The following is a 21,987-nucleotide window of genomic DNA, read 5'->3' as shown; positions in this document are numbered from 1 at the left end:
GGGCGACAAGAGGCAGCCCTTACAGGGGAACACAGGTTTGTTTTTAACGGGAAATCGAGCATGCTTACGGTGTGGGAAATAGCCAAGGTGAACTCAGTGATACAGGAGGGTGGGGAGAAATTGCTGGAACAAAGCTCTATGTAAGAGTCTTCGTTTACCACTGTTCACCACTGCCCCTCAAGACACTCTCATGCATTTGCTGCCATATTTCCATATTCCCCGACTTGCTTCTTACCTGTATTGACAAGATGAATCCTAAATCTCCTTTGAGGCTCTCAGTTCTGTCTATCCTTGCAATGATTTACCCTCAGCTATCTTTTCATGCATAATTCTCCAGGCAATCTTATTCGCCTATGTGCTGAAAAACCCCAAAATCAACACACCAGCCTAGACTCACCCACCCAGATTCCTCCATCCAACTGATTCCAACATGTCCTTTTGTGTGTGTCTTCCCTCGTTCTCAGCATGTCGATTCCTTTGGGGTCGCTCAGTTGTGAATACCGTCTCATCCAGTTCCCTCCCTGCCTCCAACACATCCACGTTCTTGTTCTCTGGATTTTGACTTTGGTGCCATCTCCACCAGAATCTTTCCACAACCCTTCATGACTTCTGCAGTGCTGTTCTTCCCCTGCTGTGGTTCTTACTATATCAGAGTTGCTGCTGACATGTCTGTTTGCTTTTACTGAATGTAAACTACTAGAGGGCAGGGTTTATGTCTTACTCACAATTACATCCTTTTTCTTTAGTAAGAAATGAGATTGGAAAACTTACAAGCACATGTAAGGGATTAACACCTCGAAAAGGAGGAGAGAGCACATGGTTCTCTGGGATTGGACTGAGGGAGATGAGAATAGACACTGATCTATATGTATTTATAGGTTGCATGGGAAGTTGAGGGGGCTTAGGGACACAATTTGCATAGTAGAGTAGGAGGTAAAATGGTTTCCTGAGAATGAAGGAGAGGGGCTTGGGTTTGGGGCTTGAGTTGAGTCATGAAGATAAGGCAGGCTATGGAGAGGCCAGGGAGGGAGAAGGACCCAGAGGAGAGCCATCCCCCTTGAGGGCGGGAGCACGGTGCCGCCTCCTGCAAAGTAGCGTCTTTCCCACTACTCAGAGCGTCCTGGATTTTGAGTGTGTTTCTTCAGAATGGTCTGGGTCTACCAACCGATATTTTACCTGTAATTTATGAAGTTCTTTTACCTATGAGAAGTTATTCTTTTACCTATGATAAAATAGTGGGCTCTAAGGACAGAACGTAGTCTGGGAGCTAAAAGATATGCTGCACATATCCCTACTTTCTTAATCTTCTGTTTCCCAAATATGTACATAAAGAAAATAAAGATTGAGGTAAAATTCTTGTGCTTTATTTCTTTAAAGAATGAAAATGCCCATATTTCTTTCAGTAATAAAAATGGAAATATGCTTATTTGACAGTTTTGTTGTGAACATGACCAAGTTATGAATTTTAAAATTCATTCGTTAGGTTGGCAAATTCTGATAATAAAATAACAGTAACTGTTTTCAACAAAAGAATTTTCTAAGCACTGCTTCTGTTACCAGACACTTGAGACTGATCCACTTCAGAGCACAGTGCTTTACATTAACCATGTAGAGATCCACACACACACACATACGTATCTCCATACATACATACATACTGTAAGATCAAGTGGAATGCTATTTTTACATGTAGTGGTCACATCTTTATGAACTGTGAATTTGGGTCCTGTAATGGCACTGGTAAGTGAAGTATTCAAACCGAGCTTGATGGATGGAAGAGGTCGTTGAGAAACATCTGAATGTCTTTTCTTTGGGGAGAGAGTAATCAATTACCAAATTCATGCAAAACAAAAGTGGTTCCCTTTGCTCTGGTGGATGTACCTGCTCCGGGCAGCAAGGAGCCTTCTGTGTAGCCTTCGCCACTGACAACCTGCTACTGTTACTGTAAATGCAAATACGCTATCTTTCTACAACAGCCATATCCCTTTTTTTTTTTCAAAAGTATCACTAAAGATGGCTGCAATTTACATTGTGAATATATAGCAGTCTGTTGAAGGAATCATCTGTTATTAGAATAGCCTGAGTATTACCCCAGCAGAAGATGCTACAACCTCTAAATTCCCTGTGCTAGATGTAGCCCATGAGTTCTTTTATTATTTTATTAATAATAAATATATTTGAGAAATCCTATGCTTCAATGGATTTCTCCGATAAGGACTGAAGCAAGTCCTTATAGACAGCAGAGTTCATGAATCGAGGATATGAGTCTCTGTGCATCAGGGTGTAAATCTGAAGTTGAGCATCATCGAATATGTGTTGGGATGGCTCCACCATGTTTCTGTTGATGACTTCTCTCACACGGGAGTCTAAGCTCACCTGTCGACAGAAACGAGCAGGAGCTGTATTAGAGACTTTAGTTGTATCTCTATCCCAAACTCCTAGAGCTTGTGGGGTTTTTTGTTCTTGTTTTTGTTTTTTTGTTGTTGTTGTTGTGGTTTGTTTTGTTTTGAGACAGAGTCTTACTCTGTCGCCCAGGCTGGAGTGCAGTGGCGCAATCTCAGCTCGCTGCAGCCTCCGCCTCCCGGGTTCAAGCAGTTCTCCTACCTCAGCCTCCCGAGTAGGTGGGATTACAGGCACCCACCACCTCACCTGGCTAACTTTTGTATTTTTAGTAGAGATAGGGTTTCTCCATGTTGGCTGGTCTCGAACTCTTGATCTCAGGTGATCTGCCCGCCTCGGCCTCCCTAAGTGCTGGGATTACAGGCATAAGCCACTGCGCCCGGCCTTGTGTTTTAAATACCCCAAACCAAACAAGATAATCCAAAAAATCCAAACTGCCAAAAGAGAAACCAAAAGCATAATCAACGCGGTTCTCAAATGTCAGTGGCATCAGCAGGCTCCAGAGGGCTTGTGAGAGCAGTTGCTGGGCCCCACCCCAGACTCAGTAGGTGCAGGGGTTCCTGATAGCTTGTTATTTCCTGCAAGTTCTAAGTGATGCTGGCGGGGCTCACACTGCTGCTTTGAAGAAAACAGGCAGCACAGACTGCCCCTTGCTCATTTCCTTGTAACATGGGGGCTGATGCGTGGAGGCCCAGGCTTCCCCTGCTGGCCCACAGTGGCAGGGCTCTGGGGATGAGTGCTGGCCTGCCCAGAGGGTTGGGCACAGGGGTGAAGTAGGAAGTTGACTCAAAACCCTGGAAGGTTCCAATCACAGGGCCTGAGGGCAGACGATGCCTGTGTTTAAATTCCAGCCCTGGCCGGGTATGGTGACTCACACCTGCAATCCCAGCGCTATGGAGTTCGAAACCAGCCTTGCCAACATGGCAAAACCCCATCTCTCCACAAAAAATAAAAAATATTAGCTGGGCATGGTGGCAGGCACCTGTAATCCCAGCTACTCGGGAGGCTGAGGCAGGAGAATCGCTTGAACCTGGGAAGTGGAGGTTGCAGTGAGCTGAGACCATGCCACTGCACTCCAGCCTGGGCAACAGAGCAAGACTCCACTCAAAACAAACACACAAACAAAACCAGCCCTGTCACTGCATTGTTGTGGGGCCTCAGGCAAGGTAAACTGTGTTCTAGTGAGCTCCTCCCCTGAAGTGGGGATGATGATGATGGTAGTGTCTTATGTTTTTGGTGATTTAATGACAAAAGTGCTTGGATTTCACTAAGCCCGTAGATGTTGATTGCTCTGATGTTTGGCTCTTCCTAGACAAGGTCTACCTGCCTCGGCCTCCCATAGTGCTGGGATTACAGGCTTGAGCCACCGTGCCTGGCCTGTGTTTTGGTTGTATAATACTTTAAAAGACTGAAGAAAAACTTTGCCTAAAAAAAAAATCATGACAAAATAAAAATATGTGGAAGCCATAAATTAAAGAACAAAATTATCTTGCTCTTTATTAGTCCAAAATGAAAATAACTTTCTGGACTCAGTATTCAAACATGTCAACTGAATATTACCAATTTAACAACACGAACTTAAGAAAGCAAAATGTAACGGTGCAAAATTAAGTAAAGCCAACGACCCCACCACCTGGTCTGCCTACACCAGGCATATGGGAGTCATTTGAGACGGTGGGTTTGCCTCAAATCCAACCCTTCCTCTCTAGCGTCTTCAGCTGGCCTAGCTAGCCCCTTGCCACGTCCCTCTGGGCTCCTGAATTAGTTTTCTAAAGTCTTCTGTCCCTCGTCTTCTCCAAATCCATTCTGCAGCCCTATTGGTCTTTCAAAAATCAAAATTCGATGATGCAAACGGGCTAAAATCCAGGGGCTTCCCAAGAGAAAAATCCGGATGCTTCGGCATGATGCCCAAACCTCTCCATGCTCTCCGACCCTTTCTCTCTTAAGTCTCCTCCCACTGCCTGCCCCCAGCCCTAATAGTTTGGTAAGCACTCTCCCCTTCTGGCACAACAATCTGTGTACACTTGCAGTGATCACACAACTTCATGCTCTTCTCCTGGGCTCGCCTGGTCCTGTCTCCTGGAATGTCGCCATCCTGCTGTGTTTGTGGAAATTTCCTTTTCACTATCCTTGGTCCATCTGTAGCCTCCTTGAGTATTTTTCTCATTCTCGCCCACCCGTTTGTGGATGGCTCACCCCCGAGCCCCAATGAGTGCTGAGCGTGTGGCCAGGGGTCCTGGTCTGTCTGCCCACATCTCCAGGAGCTCCATGACAGGAGAGGCCCTGCTTCTTCAACCTGACATCCCTGTCAGCACATAGTAGGAAATAACCAATAGTTTTACAATTAGAGCTGCAGGGCACCCAATTGTGAGAACAATCTGACCTCCTAAATTTTATTATTATTTTTTTTGAGGTGGAGTTTTGTTCTTGTTGCCCAGGCTGGAGTGCAATGACGCAATCTCTACTCATTGCAACCTCCGCCTCCCAGGTTGAAGCGATTCTCCAGCCACAGCCTCCCGAGTAGCTGGGATTACAGGTGAATGCCACCACACCCGGCTAAGTTTTTGTATTTTTATAAAACTTACAAGATGGGGTTTCACCATGTTTGGCCAGGCTGGTCTCGAACTCCTGACCTCAGGTGATCCACCTGCTTCGGCCTCCCAAAATGCTGGGATTACAGAAGTGAACCACTGTGCCAGGCCTGACCTCCTACATTTTAGATCTGAAGTAACTGAAACTCTGACAGGTGGAAACTTGCCCAATCTCATTCAACTGATAATTTCTTGAATATGATAAGGCCAGCCTGGGGAAAACCTTTTCCGCATCAGTATCACATCTGTGATGCTGCTGCTCTGTAACATCAAGATACCTAAAGACAATATTTTTCTCAGAATAACAAGATAATTTTATTTAAAGGCACTTCTTAGGGTGTAATATTTGTAAACAGTGTTCACCATCAAATGCAGACTCCAGGGGATACTTTTTCCAGAAAAATGCACAAAAGTTTTCACAGATTTCAGAGGACACTTGCAGCCCCTCTGCAGGTCCACAGTCAAAGGGATCTGAATACTGTGAATGAGGGTGCAGCTGTTTGGTCATGTTCAGCTTGACCCAGAACAGCAACTGCAAAATGTAGGAAACAGCTGCACCCGCGTTCATGGTATTCAGATCCCTTTGACTGTGGACCTGCCGAGGGCTCCAAAGGTCCTCTGAAATCTGTGAAAAACTTTTGTGCCATTTTTTCTGGAAAAAAGTTAAAATTAATGCGAGGAAGGCCCGGGCCCGCGGTGGCTCAAGCCTGTAATCCCAGCACTTTTGGGAGGCCGAGCGGGCGGATCACGAGGTCCAGGAGATCAAGACCATCCCGGGCTAACCCGGTGGAAACCCCGTCCTCTACTAAAAAAAAAAAAATACAAAAAACTAGCCCGGGCGAGGTGCGAGCACCTTAGTTCCAGCTACTCGGGAAGCTGAGCGGGAGAATGGCCGTGAACCCGGGAGCGGAGCTTGCAGTGAACTGAATCTGCCACTGCACTCCCAGGCCAATGGGTGACAGGCGAGACTCCACAACCTCAGGAAAAAAAAAATAAAAAGTAATAGCGAGCTAGCACATACTGTAATTCCCAGCACTTTGGGGAGGCCAAGTGGGTGGATCATGAGTCAAGAGATCAAGACCCATCCCTGTGCACAACTGGTGAAACCCTGTCCTACTAAAAATACAAAAATTAGCCAGGCGTGGTGGTGCATACCTATAATCCAGCTACTCTGGAGGCTGAGGCAGAAGAAGCGCTTGAACCCGGGAGGCAGAGGTTGCACTGAGCCAAGGTCGTACCATTGCACTCCAGTCTGGGCGACAGAGTGAGACTCTGTCTCAAAAAAGAAAAAAAAGGTGATTACTTTTGTTTAGTTTTTTGAGATGGAGTTTCGCTCTTGTCACCCAGGCTGGAGTGCAGTGGCGCAATCTCAGCTCATTGCAACCTCTGCATCCTAGGTTCAAGCGATTCTCCTGCCTCAGCCTCCCAAGCAGCTGGGATTACAGGTGCCCGTGACCATACCAGGCTAATTTTTGTATTTTTGGTAGAGACGGGGTTTTACCATGTTGGTCAGGCTGGTCTCCAACTCATGACCTCAGGTGATCTGCCCGCCTGAGCCTCCCAAAGTGCTGGGATTACAGGCATGACCCAACGTGCCCGGCCTGTGGCAATTGCTTTTGCACCAAGTTAATACTTTTACCATCAGCCTTGGGAGAAGGCATTTCGTGGTCACATACCTCCTTAGGAGACAGTATAGAAATGTAGTCTTCATAGATTATCCTTGCTTTCTCTTCAATAATGTTTTTATTAGCTTCCTTTTTCAGTTCCTCACAGGCCATCCAGAAGAGCATATTTTCTTCACTGAATTCTGTTCGGAGGAATTCACGGAATGCATTCCTTCCTGCTGGAGTGACCATTAATTTGTCGAATGACTGAGCCCAGGCGTTCACTTCTTCCAGAGTAGGAGCAGGGCTTCGTGGAGACCAAAAGAGAGGGGGTATAGGGGAACTGTTAGTGGTAGTTAATTGGAATTTCATCATTAGAAATGTATCTTTTCCTCCTCCAAGAATGAAAAATATATGCATTTAGGCCCTTTTAGGAAGGGGAAGAGCTGCTCTCCTTTCTTCAAGCCTTTGGGAAAAACACATGAATATACTTTCACATTGTTTGCTGGATTGCATACCGAAAGGCTTGCAAACCAAGTTGCTATAATAACTGCTAAGAACATGCTTGTTTACAACTGGGCACATCTTGCAATATTTTAAAAACTATAAATGTAAAGAAAAATCCGACAACCATCTGACCCAAAACTTCCTAATCACCTGTGATGAGTTCTGTACTACAACAGAACTAAGTCAGGTTTGACAACATGAAACCTCTAGAACAACAGAGCAAGTGTCTGCTTAATGTATTTTAAAATTACGTAATATTTGAGAAAGAGAATATATGTAATATAAATGCAAGTTACAAATGCCACCGCTGTACTGTCCAAAGGTGACAACAAAATGAACACTTTTTTTTTTTTTTTGAGAGTCTCGCTTTGTTGCCAAGGCTGGAGTGCAGTGGGGTGATCACAGCTTACTGCGGCCTCGACTTAGTATGCTCATATGATTCTCTCTCCTTGGCCTCCCAAGTAGCAGGGACTACAGGCAGGTGCCAACCATGCCCAGCTAACTTTTTGTATTCTTTGTAGAGTCAGGTCTTACTATGTTGCCTAGGCTGGTCTCAAACTCTTAGGCTCAAGCGATCCACCCACCTTGGCCTCCCAGAGTGCTGGGATTACAGGTGTGAGCCACTGCGTCCGACTCACTTTTTAAAAAAAATTACAAACATTTAAAAAATATAATTAGGGGGTACAAGTGCACTTTTGTTACATGCATACATTGCACAGTGGTGAAGCCTGTGTTTTTAGCGTAGCCATCAATGGGATAGTGTGCATTGTAATTGTCAGGTAATTTCTCATCCCTTACCTACCTCCCACCCTCCCATCCACCTTTCCGAGTCTCCAGTGTAAATGAACACTTATGAATGGGCCATTTTCCTTAAGAACCAGAACAGCACTGACAATGTTGCATTTATTTTGGTGGTACTTCTACTTGCTACTGTCTCCCGGCTTCGTCCCCTAGGGAACTGCTATACTTGATTTTGGGGTTACCCCTTTGAGTTAATTCTTACTTCTGTCATAATTATATCGAGATCAGAAAACATAGCTTAATAATGATCCTTAATATCTCTTTTATTTTGTTTCCATAGTTTTAAATGTATGTATGTAACCCTGAAAAATGTAGTCTTTAGTTTTTATTTATTTATTTATTTTATTTTTTTAAGACAGAGTCTCTCTCTGTCACCCAGGCTGGAGTGCAATGGCATGATCTCGGCTCACTGCAACCTCCGCCTCCCAGGTTCAAGCAATTCTCCTGCCTCAGCCTCCCGAGGAGCTGGGATTACAGGTGCTCACTACCACACCTGGCTACTTTTTTGTATTTTTAGTAGAGATGGGATTTCACCATGTTGGCCAGGCTGGTCTGGAACTCCTGACCTTGGGTCATCCACCCACCTTGGCCTCCCAAAGTGCTGGGATTACAGGTGTGAGCCACTGGTAAGTATAATGCAAATATTCTGAAATCTGAAAAAATCTGAAATCTGAAACATTTCTAGTTCCAAGCATTTTGGATAAGGGATACTCAAATTGTATTTCAATCTCCTTGTTACATGGGTCTTTTTGGATACCTTCAGGTTCACTAATTATTTATTTAGCTGTATCTAATCTCCTATTTCAATCATCAATTTTAAAACAATTTGAACAATAATATTTCATTTTTAAAACTCCTATTTTGTTTGTTTTCAAATCTTCCAGGTCATTTCTTTTAAGAAATGTGTTAACAGGCTGGGCACAGTGGCTCACGCTTGTAATCCTAGCACTTTGGGAGGCCGAGGCGGGCGGATCACCTGAGGTCAGGAGTTCGAGACCAGCCTGGCCAACATGGTGAAACCCCATCTCTACTAAAAATACAAAAATTAGCCAGGTGTGGTGGTGGGTACCTGTAATCCCAGCTACTTGGGAGGCTGAGGCAGGAGAATCACTTGAACCTGGGAGGCAGAGGTTGCAGTGAGTCAAGATTGCAGCACTGCACTCCAGCCTGGGTGACAGAGCTAGACTCCATCTCCAAAAAAAAAGAAATGTGTTAACAGTGTTTACTCTCTTAGAGGTTAGATCACTTTCTTTACTTATATACCATTTAATTTTTGGCTAGCATCTATAGCTTTTTCTTTCTCCCTCTCCATTTTATTATTTATTTATTTATTTATTTATTTATTCATTTATTGAGATAGAATCTTTCTCTGTCTCCTAGGCTGGGGTGCAGTGGTGCAATCTTGGCTCACAGCAACCTCCGTCTCCGGGGTTCAAGCAATTCTTCCTGCCTCAGCCTTCTGAACAGCTGGGATTACAGGCGTGTGCCACCATGCCCCGCTAATTTTTGTATTTTAATGAAAAGGGGTTTCACCATGTTGGCCAGGCTGGTCTCAAACTCCTGACCTCAGGTGATCCACACACTTTGACCTTCCAAAGTGCTGGGATTACAGGTGTGAGCCACCATGCCCGGCCACCGTTTATTATATAACATACTTTTATTTTTTAAAGTATATTATATAAAAATAAAATAATATGTTTTGTTAGGAAGCATCTATTTGTATTTGCAATTAGCAAAGGAATTAGACTAATAATAGAACTGATTTCTCTCCCCGTCACACGATGAATTAAATGGAATTCTTCAGGGGAGGAATGTGAGGCCACATAATGATTGGATGTTATAAATTGCAGTTAGAGAAAGTGTGCATTCTGTTGAAACATACAAGGCAAAGAAAAGAAAGAGGTTAGTATTTCTGTTAGTTTAGTGAGGTAAAAAAACGTGCGATTTCACCTTTCTTCCCAGGTTGGAAGGTCTGCTCTGAGTTCGTGGGAAGCTATTGTGGGCCTCTGATCTTCCTGGTTTCTAACAGTGAGACTGCAAAAAAAAGACATTCACATGTTGACAGCTCAGTCTCTGCCAAGAAAAGATTTTTTACAAATATTTTAAAGATAACTTCAGATCCCGAAGTATTAATAGAATTTCTTCCTTTGCTTGGAAAAGAAAATGACCCCAGTTAGTTTTCCCAAGCAAACCAAAAGCATGACAGTAAGATACTAGAAATGTAAATTATAACACTGTGGTTTCTACAATTGAGAAAGAGTTAGAAATTATTGTGTTCAATTATACTTAGAATAATGATTTTTTAAATAAAAACAGATTCATTAGAAAATAGTAAAAAAGGCTTGGGCATGTTGGCTCATGCCTGTAATCCCAGCACTTTGGGAGGCCAAGGCAGGAGGATCACTTGAGGCCAGGAGTTTAAGACCAACCTGTGCATCATAGCAAGACCCCGTCTCTATTTAATACAAAAATTTAAAAAATGAAAATAGTAAAAAGTAAGACTGTCAGGAATGTTATGGGGTTTCATTTCATTTTTTGTCTCTTAAAAAAGTATACATCCTCTAGGCTTTGTTTCCAGTCAAAATGGAGGCTTCATATATTTATAGGCACATATACAAAAGTAGTAGAGAAAACTAGGAAAGTGCATAATCAAAATCTATGTATTTCTCTAAAGAGTTTGTTTTCTTATACACATTCTGTACATTTGTCTGTAAACTCATTCCAAGTATTTTTGTTGTTACTGTAAATGGAATTTATACTTTTATCTCATCTTTTAACTGGTTATTGTTTGTAATATGAATGCTTTTTTTTTTTTTTTTTTTGAGATGAAGTCTTGCTCTGCTGCCCAGGCTGCAGTGCTGTGGCACTGTCTCAGCTCACTGCAAACTCTGCCTCCTGGGTTCAAGTGATTCTTGTGCCTCAGTCTCCTGAGTAGCTGGGACTACAGGCATGCACCAACATGCCTGGCTAATTTTTGTATTTGGTTTCACCATGTTGGCCAGGCTGGTTTTGAACTCCTAACCTCAAGTGATCCACCCATCTGGACCTCCCAAAGTGCTGGGATTACAGGCATGAGCCACCACGCCCGGCCACTTTCTTAATCACTTTATTGAGCTATCATTCATATGCCGCCAAGTTTATCTGTTTAGAGTGTACAATTCAGTGGTTTTTAGTATACTCACAAAGTTGTGCAACCCTCCCTGCTATCTAATTCCAGAACATTGTCATCACCCCCAAAAGAAACCCCACCAGTAAGCAGTCACCGCTTATCACCGGTATCTCCCCACTCTACCTGCCCTAGGCAAGCACGCATCTGCTTCCTGTCTCTATAGATTTGCCCGTTCTGGAACCTACGGTATGTGATCTTTGCTGGCTCTCTCCTTTCACATGGCATAATGTTTTTGCACTTAACCCATGCCGTAGCATGTATGGGCACTTCGTTTCTTTTTCCAGTTGAATAACATCTCATTGTTTGGATAGACGCATCACATTTCGTTTATCCATTCATCAGCAGATAGACATTCGAGTTGTTTCCACATTTTGGCTGCATGAATCATGCTGCTATGCACATTCCTGTGCAAGTATGTGCAAACATATATTTGTGTTTCTTATTCCTTAAGTAGAAACCTCGGAGTAGAACTGCTGAGTCATATGGTAACTTAAGATTTAACATTTTGAGGAACTCCCAAACTGTTTTACAAAGTAATTGCACCATTTCACATGGTAATATTTGAGGGATCTAATTTCTCCATGTCCTTGCCAACAGTTACTGTTGTCTTTTTTATTCTAGCTTCCTAAGTGGGTGTGAAGTGGTATTTCATTGTGGTTTTGATTTGCATTTTGCTAATGACTACTGATGTGGAACATCTTTTCATGCATTTACTAGCTCTGTGTACATCTTCTTTGGAGAGATGTGTATTCAGATCTTTTGACTATTTCTAAATTGATTTATTTGCATTTTATTATTGAAATGGAAGTGTTCTTTATTTTAAGATCTGAGGCCTAAAGAGTATTACTTTAATGATAATTTTATATCCTTCCTATTTCTGAATTCTTCTGTATTTGTATCAGTTACAGCTATAATTCTCTTGGGATTTCATCTGCAAACAGGAAGAATTTTACCTCTTTATTTCCAATTCTCAGGCCTCTAATTGTTTTTCTTGTCTAATTAGCTAACGCCTAAAATACAATTTTTTTTTTTTTTTGAGATAGGGTCTTGCTCTGTTGCCCAGGCTGGAGTGCAGTGGCGTGATTTCAGATCACTACAACCTCCGCCTCCTGGGTTCAAGCGATTCTCTTCCCTCAGCCTCCTGAGTAGCTGGGATTACAGGTGCGCGCCACCATGCCCGGCTAATTTTTGTATTTTTAGTAGAGATGGGGTTTCACCATGTTGGTCAGGCTGGTCTCGAATTCCTGACCTTGTGATCTGCCCACCTCGGCCTCCCAAAGTGTTGGGATTACAGGCATGAGCCATCACGCCCAGCCAAATACATTGTTAAATAGTAGTAGAGATTGTGGACATTTTGCCTTATTTATGATTTTAGCAAGAATGCTTTCAGCATCCTATCAACTTAAAAATGGATGTTATCACTGACAACTGGGATTTTCTTTATCTTGTTGCTGCTGTATTTTCTTTTTTTTCTTTTTTGGGAGGTGGAGTCTCGCTCTGTCGCCCGGGCTGGAGTGCAGTGGCCGGATCTCAGCTCACTGCAAGCTCTGCCTCCCGGGTTCACGCCATTCTCCTGCCTCCCAGCCTCCCGAGTAGCTGGGACTATAGGCGCCCGCCATCTCGCCCGGCTAGTTTTTTTGTATTTTTTAGTAGAGACGGGGTTTCACCGTGTTAGCCAGGATGGTCTCGATCTGCTGACCTCGTGATCCGCCCGTCTCGGCCTCCCAAAGTGCTAGGATTACAGGCTTGAGCCACCGCGCCCGGCCGCTGCTGTATTTTCTATATTCTTTATTATATCTTTTCTTAACACTTTATAAAAGTTTTTCAGTCTGTTTTTAGCACATCTGTTTTATAAATTTTCAGTGTGTGTGTGTGTGTGTATGTGTGTGTGTATAGCTCTGTTTTTCTTTAAAGGCAAAATCATTAGAAATGCAGGAACCCTTTTGACTTCCTTCTTTCATGATGTCAGGGCTAAAAAGTTTCAGTAAATAATGGCTTCTTTAAAAAAAAAATCCGACCAAAAAAAACTTGAGAGACATTTGAGTGGTACGCTCTCTGCATGACTTCCAAGGCTTCTTTTGTAAGCAGAACACATTACTGCTCAGTGGGTATGAAAAACCAGAGAAAAAAAGAGATGAATTTGACAGGAGATTCCTCAGAGAACCAGAAGCTCTACTGCAAACTAAATAATGCAAACTTATTTAAGCTTTGATATACTTTTTGCCTCATTTCAAGTAAGAATGTTTTAAAGAGACAATGTGTTTTGAAAACGAGAATATTTTTTTTTGTGAAGTTTTCTTTACCTTGGTCCACTGTTGTTATTACAGCAGAACTAGAAGATGTCTATAGTAGCTCGCTGTGTTTTAGGAATTTTCAGTAAAAGAAGACCCACGGCCAGATATATTTTGGTAAAATTTTGAGTGATAAAGAGAAAACTTACTAGAAAGGAAAAAAAACTTTATATTCAAGAGAACAAGAATCAGCATGCCTTCCCTTACAACACTAAATACCGGAAGGCCTTACAGCAAAATGCTGAGAAAGATTCACAAGTACTTAGAAAACAAATTGCCATTTACCTTTCTCGAAAATTGACTTGACTATGTATATTAATATGGATAAATCTCAAAAGTGTGGTAAAAAAAAAAAAAAGGAAATTCACTACTTAAATAGTTGAAGTTTGCTGTGTACTTTTCCCATCTCATTTCTTCCTCTCTTTACCCTAGAGAGAGCTACCATTTTTTTTTTTTTTTTTTTTTTCCGAGACGGAGTCTCGCTCTGTCGCCCGGGCTGGAGTGCAGTGGCCAGATCTCAGCTCACTGCAAGCTCCGCCTCCCAGGTTCACGCCATTCTTCTCCCTCAGCCTCCCGAGTAGCTGGGACTACAGGCGCCCGCCACCTCGCCAGGCTAGTTTTTTGTATTTTTTAGTAGAGACGGGGTTTCACCGTGTTAGCCAGGATGGTCTCGATCTCCTGACTTCGTGATCCGCCCGTCTCGGCCTCCCAAAGTGCTGGGATTACAGGCTTGAGCCACCGCGCCCGGCCGAGAGCCACCATTTTTAACTTACTATTTACCATTCCAATTCATAGTTATGCTACTATATTATATTCATAAACGTATTTTTAAACATAGTATAAATGTAATTATGTAACATATATTGCTTTATAATTTGTTTTTTTCCCTCTAGCATATGAATTTATTTATTTCTGAGACAATGTCTCACTCTGTTGCCCAGGCTGGAGTGCAGTAGCATGATCATAGCTCACTGCAGCCTTGAACTGGGTTCAAGTGATCCTTCCGCCTCAGCTTCTAGAGTAGCTGGGACTACAGGCACATGCCACCATGCCTGGCTAACTTTTTCTTTTTTTTTTTTCAGTGGAGACATGGTCTTGCTATGTTGCCTCAGCTAGTCTCGAACTCCTGGGCTCAAGCAATCTTTCTGCCTTGGCCTCCCAAAGTGCTGGGATTACAGGCGTGAGCCACCACGCCTAACCTATTTATTTGTTTAGTTTTGTTTTTCTAGTATATGAATTTAAATGCTGTATGGTAGTGGATTGTATAACTATACCACAGTATATTCATCCATTCTCCTGTCTATGCCCTTTAGAACCATTTTCAATTTTTCTCACTCAGATGAATGCTGTAGTGAATCCTCTCATATATGTCTCCTTTTATTGCAGGGGTGTGAGAAGTTTTTCCAGGGTATAGGTTTTCCTTTTCTTTCTTTCTTTTTTTTTTTTTTGTTTGTTTTTCAGACAGTCTCACTCTGTTACACACAATGGAGTGCAATGGCACAATATAATTCACTGCAGCCTCAACCTCCCTGGGCTCCAGCGATCCTCCCACCTCAGCCTCCTGAGTAGCTGGGACTACAGGTGTGCACCACCATGCCTGGCTAATTTTTGTGTTTTATTTATTTATTTATTTATTTTTGAGATGGAGTTTTGCTCTTGTTTGCCTATGCTGAAGCGCAATGGTGCGATCTCGGCTCACTGAAACCTCTGCCTCCCAGGTTCAAGCAATTCTCCTGCCTCAGCCTCCTGAGTAGCTGGGATTATGGGTGCCACCATGCCTGGCTAATTTTGTATTTTTAGTAGAGATGAGGTTCTCCATGTTGGTAAGGCTGGTCTCCAATTCCTGATCTCAGGTGATGCACCTGCCTTGGCCTCCCACATACTGAGATTACAGGCGTGAGCCACCATGCCCAGCCAGTTTTTGTGCTTTTTGTAAATACGGTGTTTCACCATGTTGCCCAGGCTGTTCTCGAGCTCCTGGGCTCAGGTGATCTGCCAGGGTATAGGTTTTAAAAGGGTGTATATTTAACTTTCATGTTTCTGATCCTTGTTGGTAGGAAATACAAGCAGATTATTTTCTGTTCCATTTCATTTGCTGACTCTTTTGGTTCTTATTTATTAATGTATTTTAATGTTCTTTATCCTGGATATGAATTACTTGTTAATTGCACTGTAACTATCTTATCTGAATATGTTTTATCTTTTCGTTTTTAGTATCTTTTGTTAAACATATTTTAAGAATAGCTTTATTAAGATATAATTTGGCTGGCCTGATGGCTCACACCTGTAATCCCAGCACTTTGGAAGGCTGAGGCGGGCAGATCACCTGGGGTCAGGAGTTCAAGACCTGTCTGGCCAACATGGAGAAATCCCATCTCTACTAAAATACAAAAATTAGCTGGGCGTGGTGGTGCGTGCCTGTAATCCCAGATACTTGTGAGGCTGAGGCAGGAGAATCGCTGGAACCTGGGAGGATTAAGTTGCAGTGAGCCGAGATCGTACCACTGCACTCCAGCCTGGGCAACAGAGCAAGATTCCACTGCAAAAAAAAAAAAAAAAAAAGATATAGTTTGCATACTATATAAGTTGCCAAATTGAACTGTATAATTCCATGGCTTTTAGTATATTTACAGAGTGGTATAACTATTGCCATGATTTTGGAACATTTCATCATCCCCAGAAGGAACTCTACACATTAGCAGTAACTCCATCTTCCTTATTCCTAGGCAACTGCTAATCTACTTTCTGTCTCTATGAATTTACCTATTCTGGACGTTTCATGTAAGTGGAATAATAAAATATGTGGTCTTTCTTATCTAGTTTCTTTCACTTAGCATAATGTTTTCACAGTTCATGCTATATTTTGGTGGTGTCAAGACTTAATTCTTTTTTTTTTTTTCGATACAGAGTTTCGCTCTTGTTGCCCAGGCTGGAGTGCAATGGTGCGATCTCAGCTCATTGTGGCCTCCATCTCCTGGGTTCAAGTGATTCTCCCACCTCAGCTTCTCAAGTAGCTGGAATTACAGGCATGCACCACCACGCCTGGCTAATTTTTTGTATTTTTTTTTAGTACAGACGGGGATTCACCATGTTAACCAGGCTGGTCCCGAACTCCTGACCTCAGGTGATCCGCCCACCTCGGCTTCCCAAAGTGCTGGGATTACAGGCATCAGCCACCGCACCAGGTCACTCATTCCTTTTTTTTTTTTCTTTTTTTTTTGAGATGGAGTCTTACTGCCGCCCAGGCTGGAGTGCAGTGGCCTAATCTTGGCTCACTGCAACAGCGTAATCTTGGCTCACTGCAACCTCCGCCCCCTGGGTTCAAGTAATTCTCCTGCCTCAGCTTCCCGAGTAGCTGGGATTACAGGTGCCTGCCACCATGCCTGACTAATTGTTGTATTTTTAGTAGAAACGAGGTTTCACCATGTTGTCCAGGATGGTCTCGATCTCTTGATTGGCCTGCCTCGTGATCCTCCTGCGTCGGCCTCCCAAAGTGCTGGGATTACAGGCGTGAGCCACCGCACCCAGCTGATCTTTTTTTAAAGGTGGGAATTGATTTTTGTATATGGTGCTATGTAGGAATATAAATATATTTTTATATATTTGGATACCAAGCAGGATGACCAATATTCCTGGTTTGCCTAGGGTTTTCAGGTTTTCTGGGCGGTGGGACTTTTCAGTGCTAAAACTGAGAAAATCCTATCAGTGGGGATGAGTTGGTACCAAACACCAAGTATCCTGCTATTCACTGAATAGTTCATTGTCTCCTTTGCTGATGCCACTCTTTTGTTACGTGTTGGTAAGGTTTTCTAGATTTATTGTCTTTCACTGATGTTAAAACGATAGGGTTTATTTTTGGACTCATTATGAATAACATTACTTTTGAAAGAAAATTTTCTTACAATAATTTTTTCTAAGAAAGTCTGAATTATTTGATTTGTCTGTCATTGACATGAGACTGTTTACAGCTTTGGTTTCACACTTTTTAACACAAAATTCAGTGCCACATTTTATATCAATATTTGACCCCGTTGTAGCTACGATTGTTACTTGTTTCCTGGGTCTTTCCTCTGGGTTCCCTTTTATCCCTCTGAACTAGGCCCTTTCTTCGGTTCTTTTAGGTTTGCAGGCAATAAACTTGGTTGGCCTTCGTATGTCTGAGAATGTCTTATTTTACCCACACTCTTGAATTATGGTTTGACTTAGTTTTCAGTTACTTTTCTCCAGCACTTTGAAGACATTGCTCTATTGTCTCTTCTACACACACCTAAGTGCTGCAAAAGTGTTGGCTATGGTGGTGATGATAGTGTCTAGGTACAGATTATCTTATTTGTCCTACTTGTTACCTGTAGGAGGAGCCTGCTCTGGGACATGCCCTGCCCTCTAGCCTTACACTATCCCGGGACAACATGCTGTTCAGGTCAGCATGTCAGCCGCCTCCCACACCCTGCACATGAGGCAGCAGAGAAAGGAAGGAGGGGAAGGTTTGAACATCAGCTGGAGTCTCACCTGCACTGGGACATCCTGCACATCTCTAGGAGGATCGTCTCGTTTCTGCACGAAGACCTACTGGCAGAGTGAGAATATAGGCCCCTGAATGCAGTCTGGCCACTACTGGTGTCTTCCTCCTCTAGGGCAGGCCCTGGACACCCACGCATTTCCTCTGACCACCACCAGCGCCTCTCCTCTGGCTTCCTGCAGAGCTGTCCAGATTCCTACCAGGGCTGAAGTCTCACCTTGACACTGCCTAGCTGTCAGCCCCGGCCACGTGTTTCCTCTTGCTCTGGGAATGAAGAGACCATCAGTATCGGGATCCCCCTGGTGGATATTCTACTGCTGTGTCCCTTCCACCAGATTGGAACTTCTTGGAAATGAATAGTAGCCTGAGTTGGGCAGGAGCCACCAAACTTCCCCGGGCATTTCATTTTCAACCTCCAATCTCCTTCCCAGGGATCAGTTCTGTTAGTTCCATTTCGCGGTTCGTGATCAGTCCAATATCAGTTTTTCTTTTTTTCCGCAGGACAGTGAGGTCTTGGTCTAACTTATTGCCAAGCCTACATAAATTTAGGATGCTTAGATTGCCGAAAGTGGTTCACAGATTTGGCTGGCACTAAGCACTTTTCATATCCAAGATTCCAAAGATGTAACTTAAAGTTCCCGTGATTTTTAGGTGTAAATTATCTCCTTTTCTCCAGACCTTTAACAGCTACTCAAAGGGTCACGGGTGTTTTACATCCTTTTTAAAGCAATGACTGTCTGTGTGTCTTTCTCTACCCGGTAAGTTAGCATATATTTTAATATTTGTCTCTATTTAAAACACATATTTTGACATTTCTCTTTATTACAAAACAAAATTTATGAAATGGAAGCAGCAGAAGGTAAAATCCATAAAATCCAGGCTCCCTTTACTTCATCATCCTAACCTTTTTTTTTTTTTAGAGACGGAGTCTCGCTTTGTCGCCCAAACTGGAGTGCAGTGGCCGGATCTCGGCTCACTGCACGCTCCGCCTTTCGGGTTTAAGCCATTCTCCTGCCCCAGCCTCCCGAGTAGCTGGGACTACAGGCGCCACCTCGCCCGGCTAGTTTTTTGTATTTTTTAGTAGAGACGGGGTTTCACCGTGTTAGCCAGGATGGTCTCGATCTCCTGACCTCGTGATCCGCCCGTCTCGGCCTCCCAAAGTGCTGGGATTACAGGCTTGAGCCACCGCGCCCGGCCTCGTCCTAACCTTTTAAGACCCATCTTAGATCCTAAGCCGTCATTACCCCAGGAATGCCCCTAGTTCAATCTTTCTAACCATTTCTGCCCAAATGTTGATAGTCAATCGTGAACAGCCCGAGGTTGTTCTTTAGTTGTTTAACACACGGTGGCCTGATTTGAGGGATCTGAGCATAAGCCCCTTGAGAGGTAGTCAGATGTGGCCTGTTGTTATTTATGGGGTGTCCCTCTGTGTCAAGCATATAGTAGTTGCTTAAGAAACACGGGCGGATCACGAGGTCGGGAGATCGAGACCATCCTGGCTAACACCGTGAAACCCCGTCTCTACTAAAAAATACAAAAAACTAGCCGGGCGAGGTGGCGGCGCCTGTAATCCCAGCTACTCGGGAGGCTGAGGCAGGAGAATGGCGTAAACCCGGGAGGCAGAGCTTGCCTTGAGCTGAGATCCGGCCACTGCACTCCAGCCGGGGTGACAGAGCGAGACTCCGTCTCAAAAAAAAAAAAAAAAAAAAAAAAAAAAAGAAACACTGAATTAACCGTAAGCTACCACCACTATTCAGAGGTGCCACTTCCCAGTCAGGAGCACATTACACTTCTCAGTCAGGGGCACATTAATTAAAAAGTCTGAAACCTTACCATGAGCAGCTACAACAGCAGCACCAGCAGAAGCAGCATGCGTTGGACCCGCGACTCCCCGCTCCGGGCTGGCCTGGGGCGGCGCCTGGTGCGTCCTGGGCTACGGGCATCTGCCGCTTCCGCATCTCCATCCGCTCTGATCCCATCCGCTGCAAGAGGGAGAGGAACAAAGCGGGAGGGGGTCCCAGCGTTATGAAGGCGTAAGCCCAGGGAGTCAGCTGTCTGGATCATTGAACAGATACAGTGCGACTATATTCAGGTCATTTTTGCTACTTCTCGTAAAATTTAGTGCTTAGAATCTTAGGATCAATTAATGTATCCAACATGTAATGCTTATCCTCTGCCAAGCACTGAGATACATTCCAGGGATAAACTAGCAGATTGAAGGCCCCGCCTTAGGCGCTCACAGTTCAGTAAAGGAGACAGAAACGCACACGCACTGAAGACTCCGCAGGCAGTGCTACGCAGGGCGGTTCCCAGCTCCAGGCATCCCTGTGGCCTGAACCAAAGGGGGGCAGGGATGGTGGCAGCTTCCTAACGCTGCCCGTGAGGCCAACACGCAAATATGGGAGGAGGTCAACATGGGAAGGGAGGCCCGGCTAATAGAGCAGACTGAGAAGAGGTCAGAAGAGAAGGGGAGTCCTGGAGGCCACAGTGGCTGGAGTCACATCTTTCCTAGCTGCGTCACCTTGCAGAAGTGATCGAAATTGGGATGTGGAAGCATTCAGAACCCCGCCTGGTATAGAGCAATTGCTCAATTATTCCCAGGAAGCCAGGCAGGAGAACCAGACTGTGGCCTGCCCAGACCTGTCTTGCTATACCAGGGACGGTCACCCTCACCTACTTCAGTGGAGGCCAAGCCATACGACACAAAAGATCTGTGCCCTTCAGCCTCTGCCCTGTTGTTGGGGACTCCAAGAATGTGAAAGAAGTGAGATACAGAAGCAGCAAGAGAAGCAAGAAATTGCTAAGCCCATTATAGGTTGGATACTATCACTTGATGGAGCTAATTGCAAGCTAATATCAAGGACACACACATTAAAGAACCATAAATAGGACTTTGGAATTAATTTCTGGATCTATTATTCTATTTCAACATTAGATTTGTCTGTTCCTATTGATTATTACCTAATCCTCTATACTACTGGACTTTGTTCTAATTATTTTATTTATTTTTATTTTTTAAATTATACTTGAAGTTCTGGGATACATGTGCAGAATGTGCAGGTTTGTTACATAGGTATACGCGTGCCATGGTGGTTTGCTACACCCATCAACCCGTCATCTAATTAGTTATTTTTCCTAATGCTATCCCTCCCCTAGCCCCCCACCCCCTGACAAGCCCGGTGTGTGATGTTCCCCTCTCTGTGTCCATGTGTTCTCATAGTTCAACTCCCACTTATGAGTGAGAACATGCAGTGTTTGGTTTTCTGTTCTTGTGTTAGTTTGCTGAGAATGATGATTTCTAGCTTCATCCATGTTCCTGCAAAGGACATGAACTCATCCTTTTTTATGACTGCATAGTATTCCATGGTGTATCTGTGCCACATTTTCTTTATCCAGTCTCTCATTGATGGGCATTTGGGTTGGTTCTAAGTCTTTGCTATTGTGAACAGTGATGCAATAAACATACATGTGCATGTGTCTTTATAGTAGAATGATTTCTAATCCTTTGGGTATATATTCAGTAATTGGATTGCTGGGTCAAATGGTATTTCTGGTTCTAGATCCTTGAGGAATCGCCACACTGTCTTCCATAATGGTTGAACTAATTCACACTCCCACCAACAGTGTAAAAGTGTTCCTATTTCTCCACATCCTCTCTAGCACCTGTTGCTTCCTGACTTTTTAATGATTGCAATTCTAACTGGCATAAGATGGTATCTCATTGTAGTTTTGATTTGCATTTCTCTAATGACCAGTGATGAAGAACTTTTTTTCATATATTTGTTGGCTGCATAAATGTCTTATTTTGAGAAGTGTCTATTCATATCCTTTGCCCACTTTTTGATGGGGTTGTTTTTTCTTGTAAATTTAAGTTCCTTGTAGATTCTGGATATTAAAGCTTCGTCAAATGGATAGAGTCTGAATGGCAATTATTAAAAAGTCAAGAAATAACAGATGCTGGCAAGATTACAGAAAAATAGGAACACTTTTATACTGTTGATGGGAATGTAAATTAGTTCATCCATTGTGGAAAATGGTGTGGTGATTCCTCAAAGATCTAAAACCAGAAATACCATTTGACCTAGCAAGCCCGTTATTGGGTATA

At 43.4% G+C, this 21,987-nt stretch overlaps 1 protein-coding gene across 3 annotated transcripts in view; it reads right to left on the bottom strand.

The window, feature by feature from the left end:
* Nucleotides 1-1,342: 1,342 nt before the first annotated feature.
* The window catches only part of RGS20 (regulator of G protein signaling 20), a 75,101-nt gene continuing 54,456 nt past the window's right edge, over nt 1,343-21,987 (bottom strand). For 2 of the 3 annotated variants that reach the window (XM_017855296.1, XM_017855294.1), the window contains exons 2-5: nt 19,716-19,864; nt 9,854-9,937; nt 6,668-6,902; nt 1,349-2,376 (exon numbers count right to left, since the gene is read on the bottom strand). In XM_017855296.1, coding sequence (XP_017710785.1) covers nt 2,188-2,376; nt 6,668-6,902; nt 9,854-9,937; nt 19,716-19,864 — 657 coding nt within the window. In that variant the 3' untranslated portion in view covers nt 1,349-2,187. Of the gene's footprint in view, nt 2,377-6,667; nt 6,903-9,853; nt 9,938-19,715; nt 19,865-21,987 lie in introns of all 3 variants that reach the window. The other variant, XM_017855293.1, reaches the window with a different exon arrangement.

Source organism: Rhinopithecus bieti, unplaced genomic scaffold (genome assembly GCF_001698545.2).
Source record: "Rhinopithecus bieti isolate Rb0 unplaced genomic scaffold, ASM169854v2 scaffold_40655, whole genome shotgun sequence".
NCBI classification, from domain to species: Eukaryota; Metazoa; Chordata; class Mammalia; order Primates; family Cercopithecidae; genus Rhinopithecus; species Rhinopithecus bieti.
This window is presented reverse-complemented; position numbering and strand designations above follow the sequence as displayed.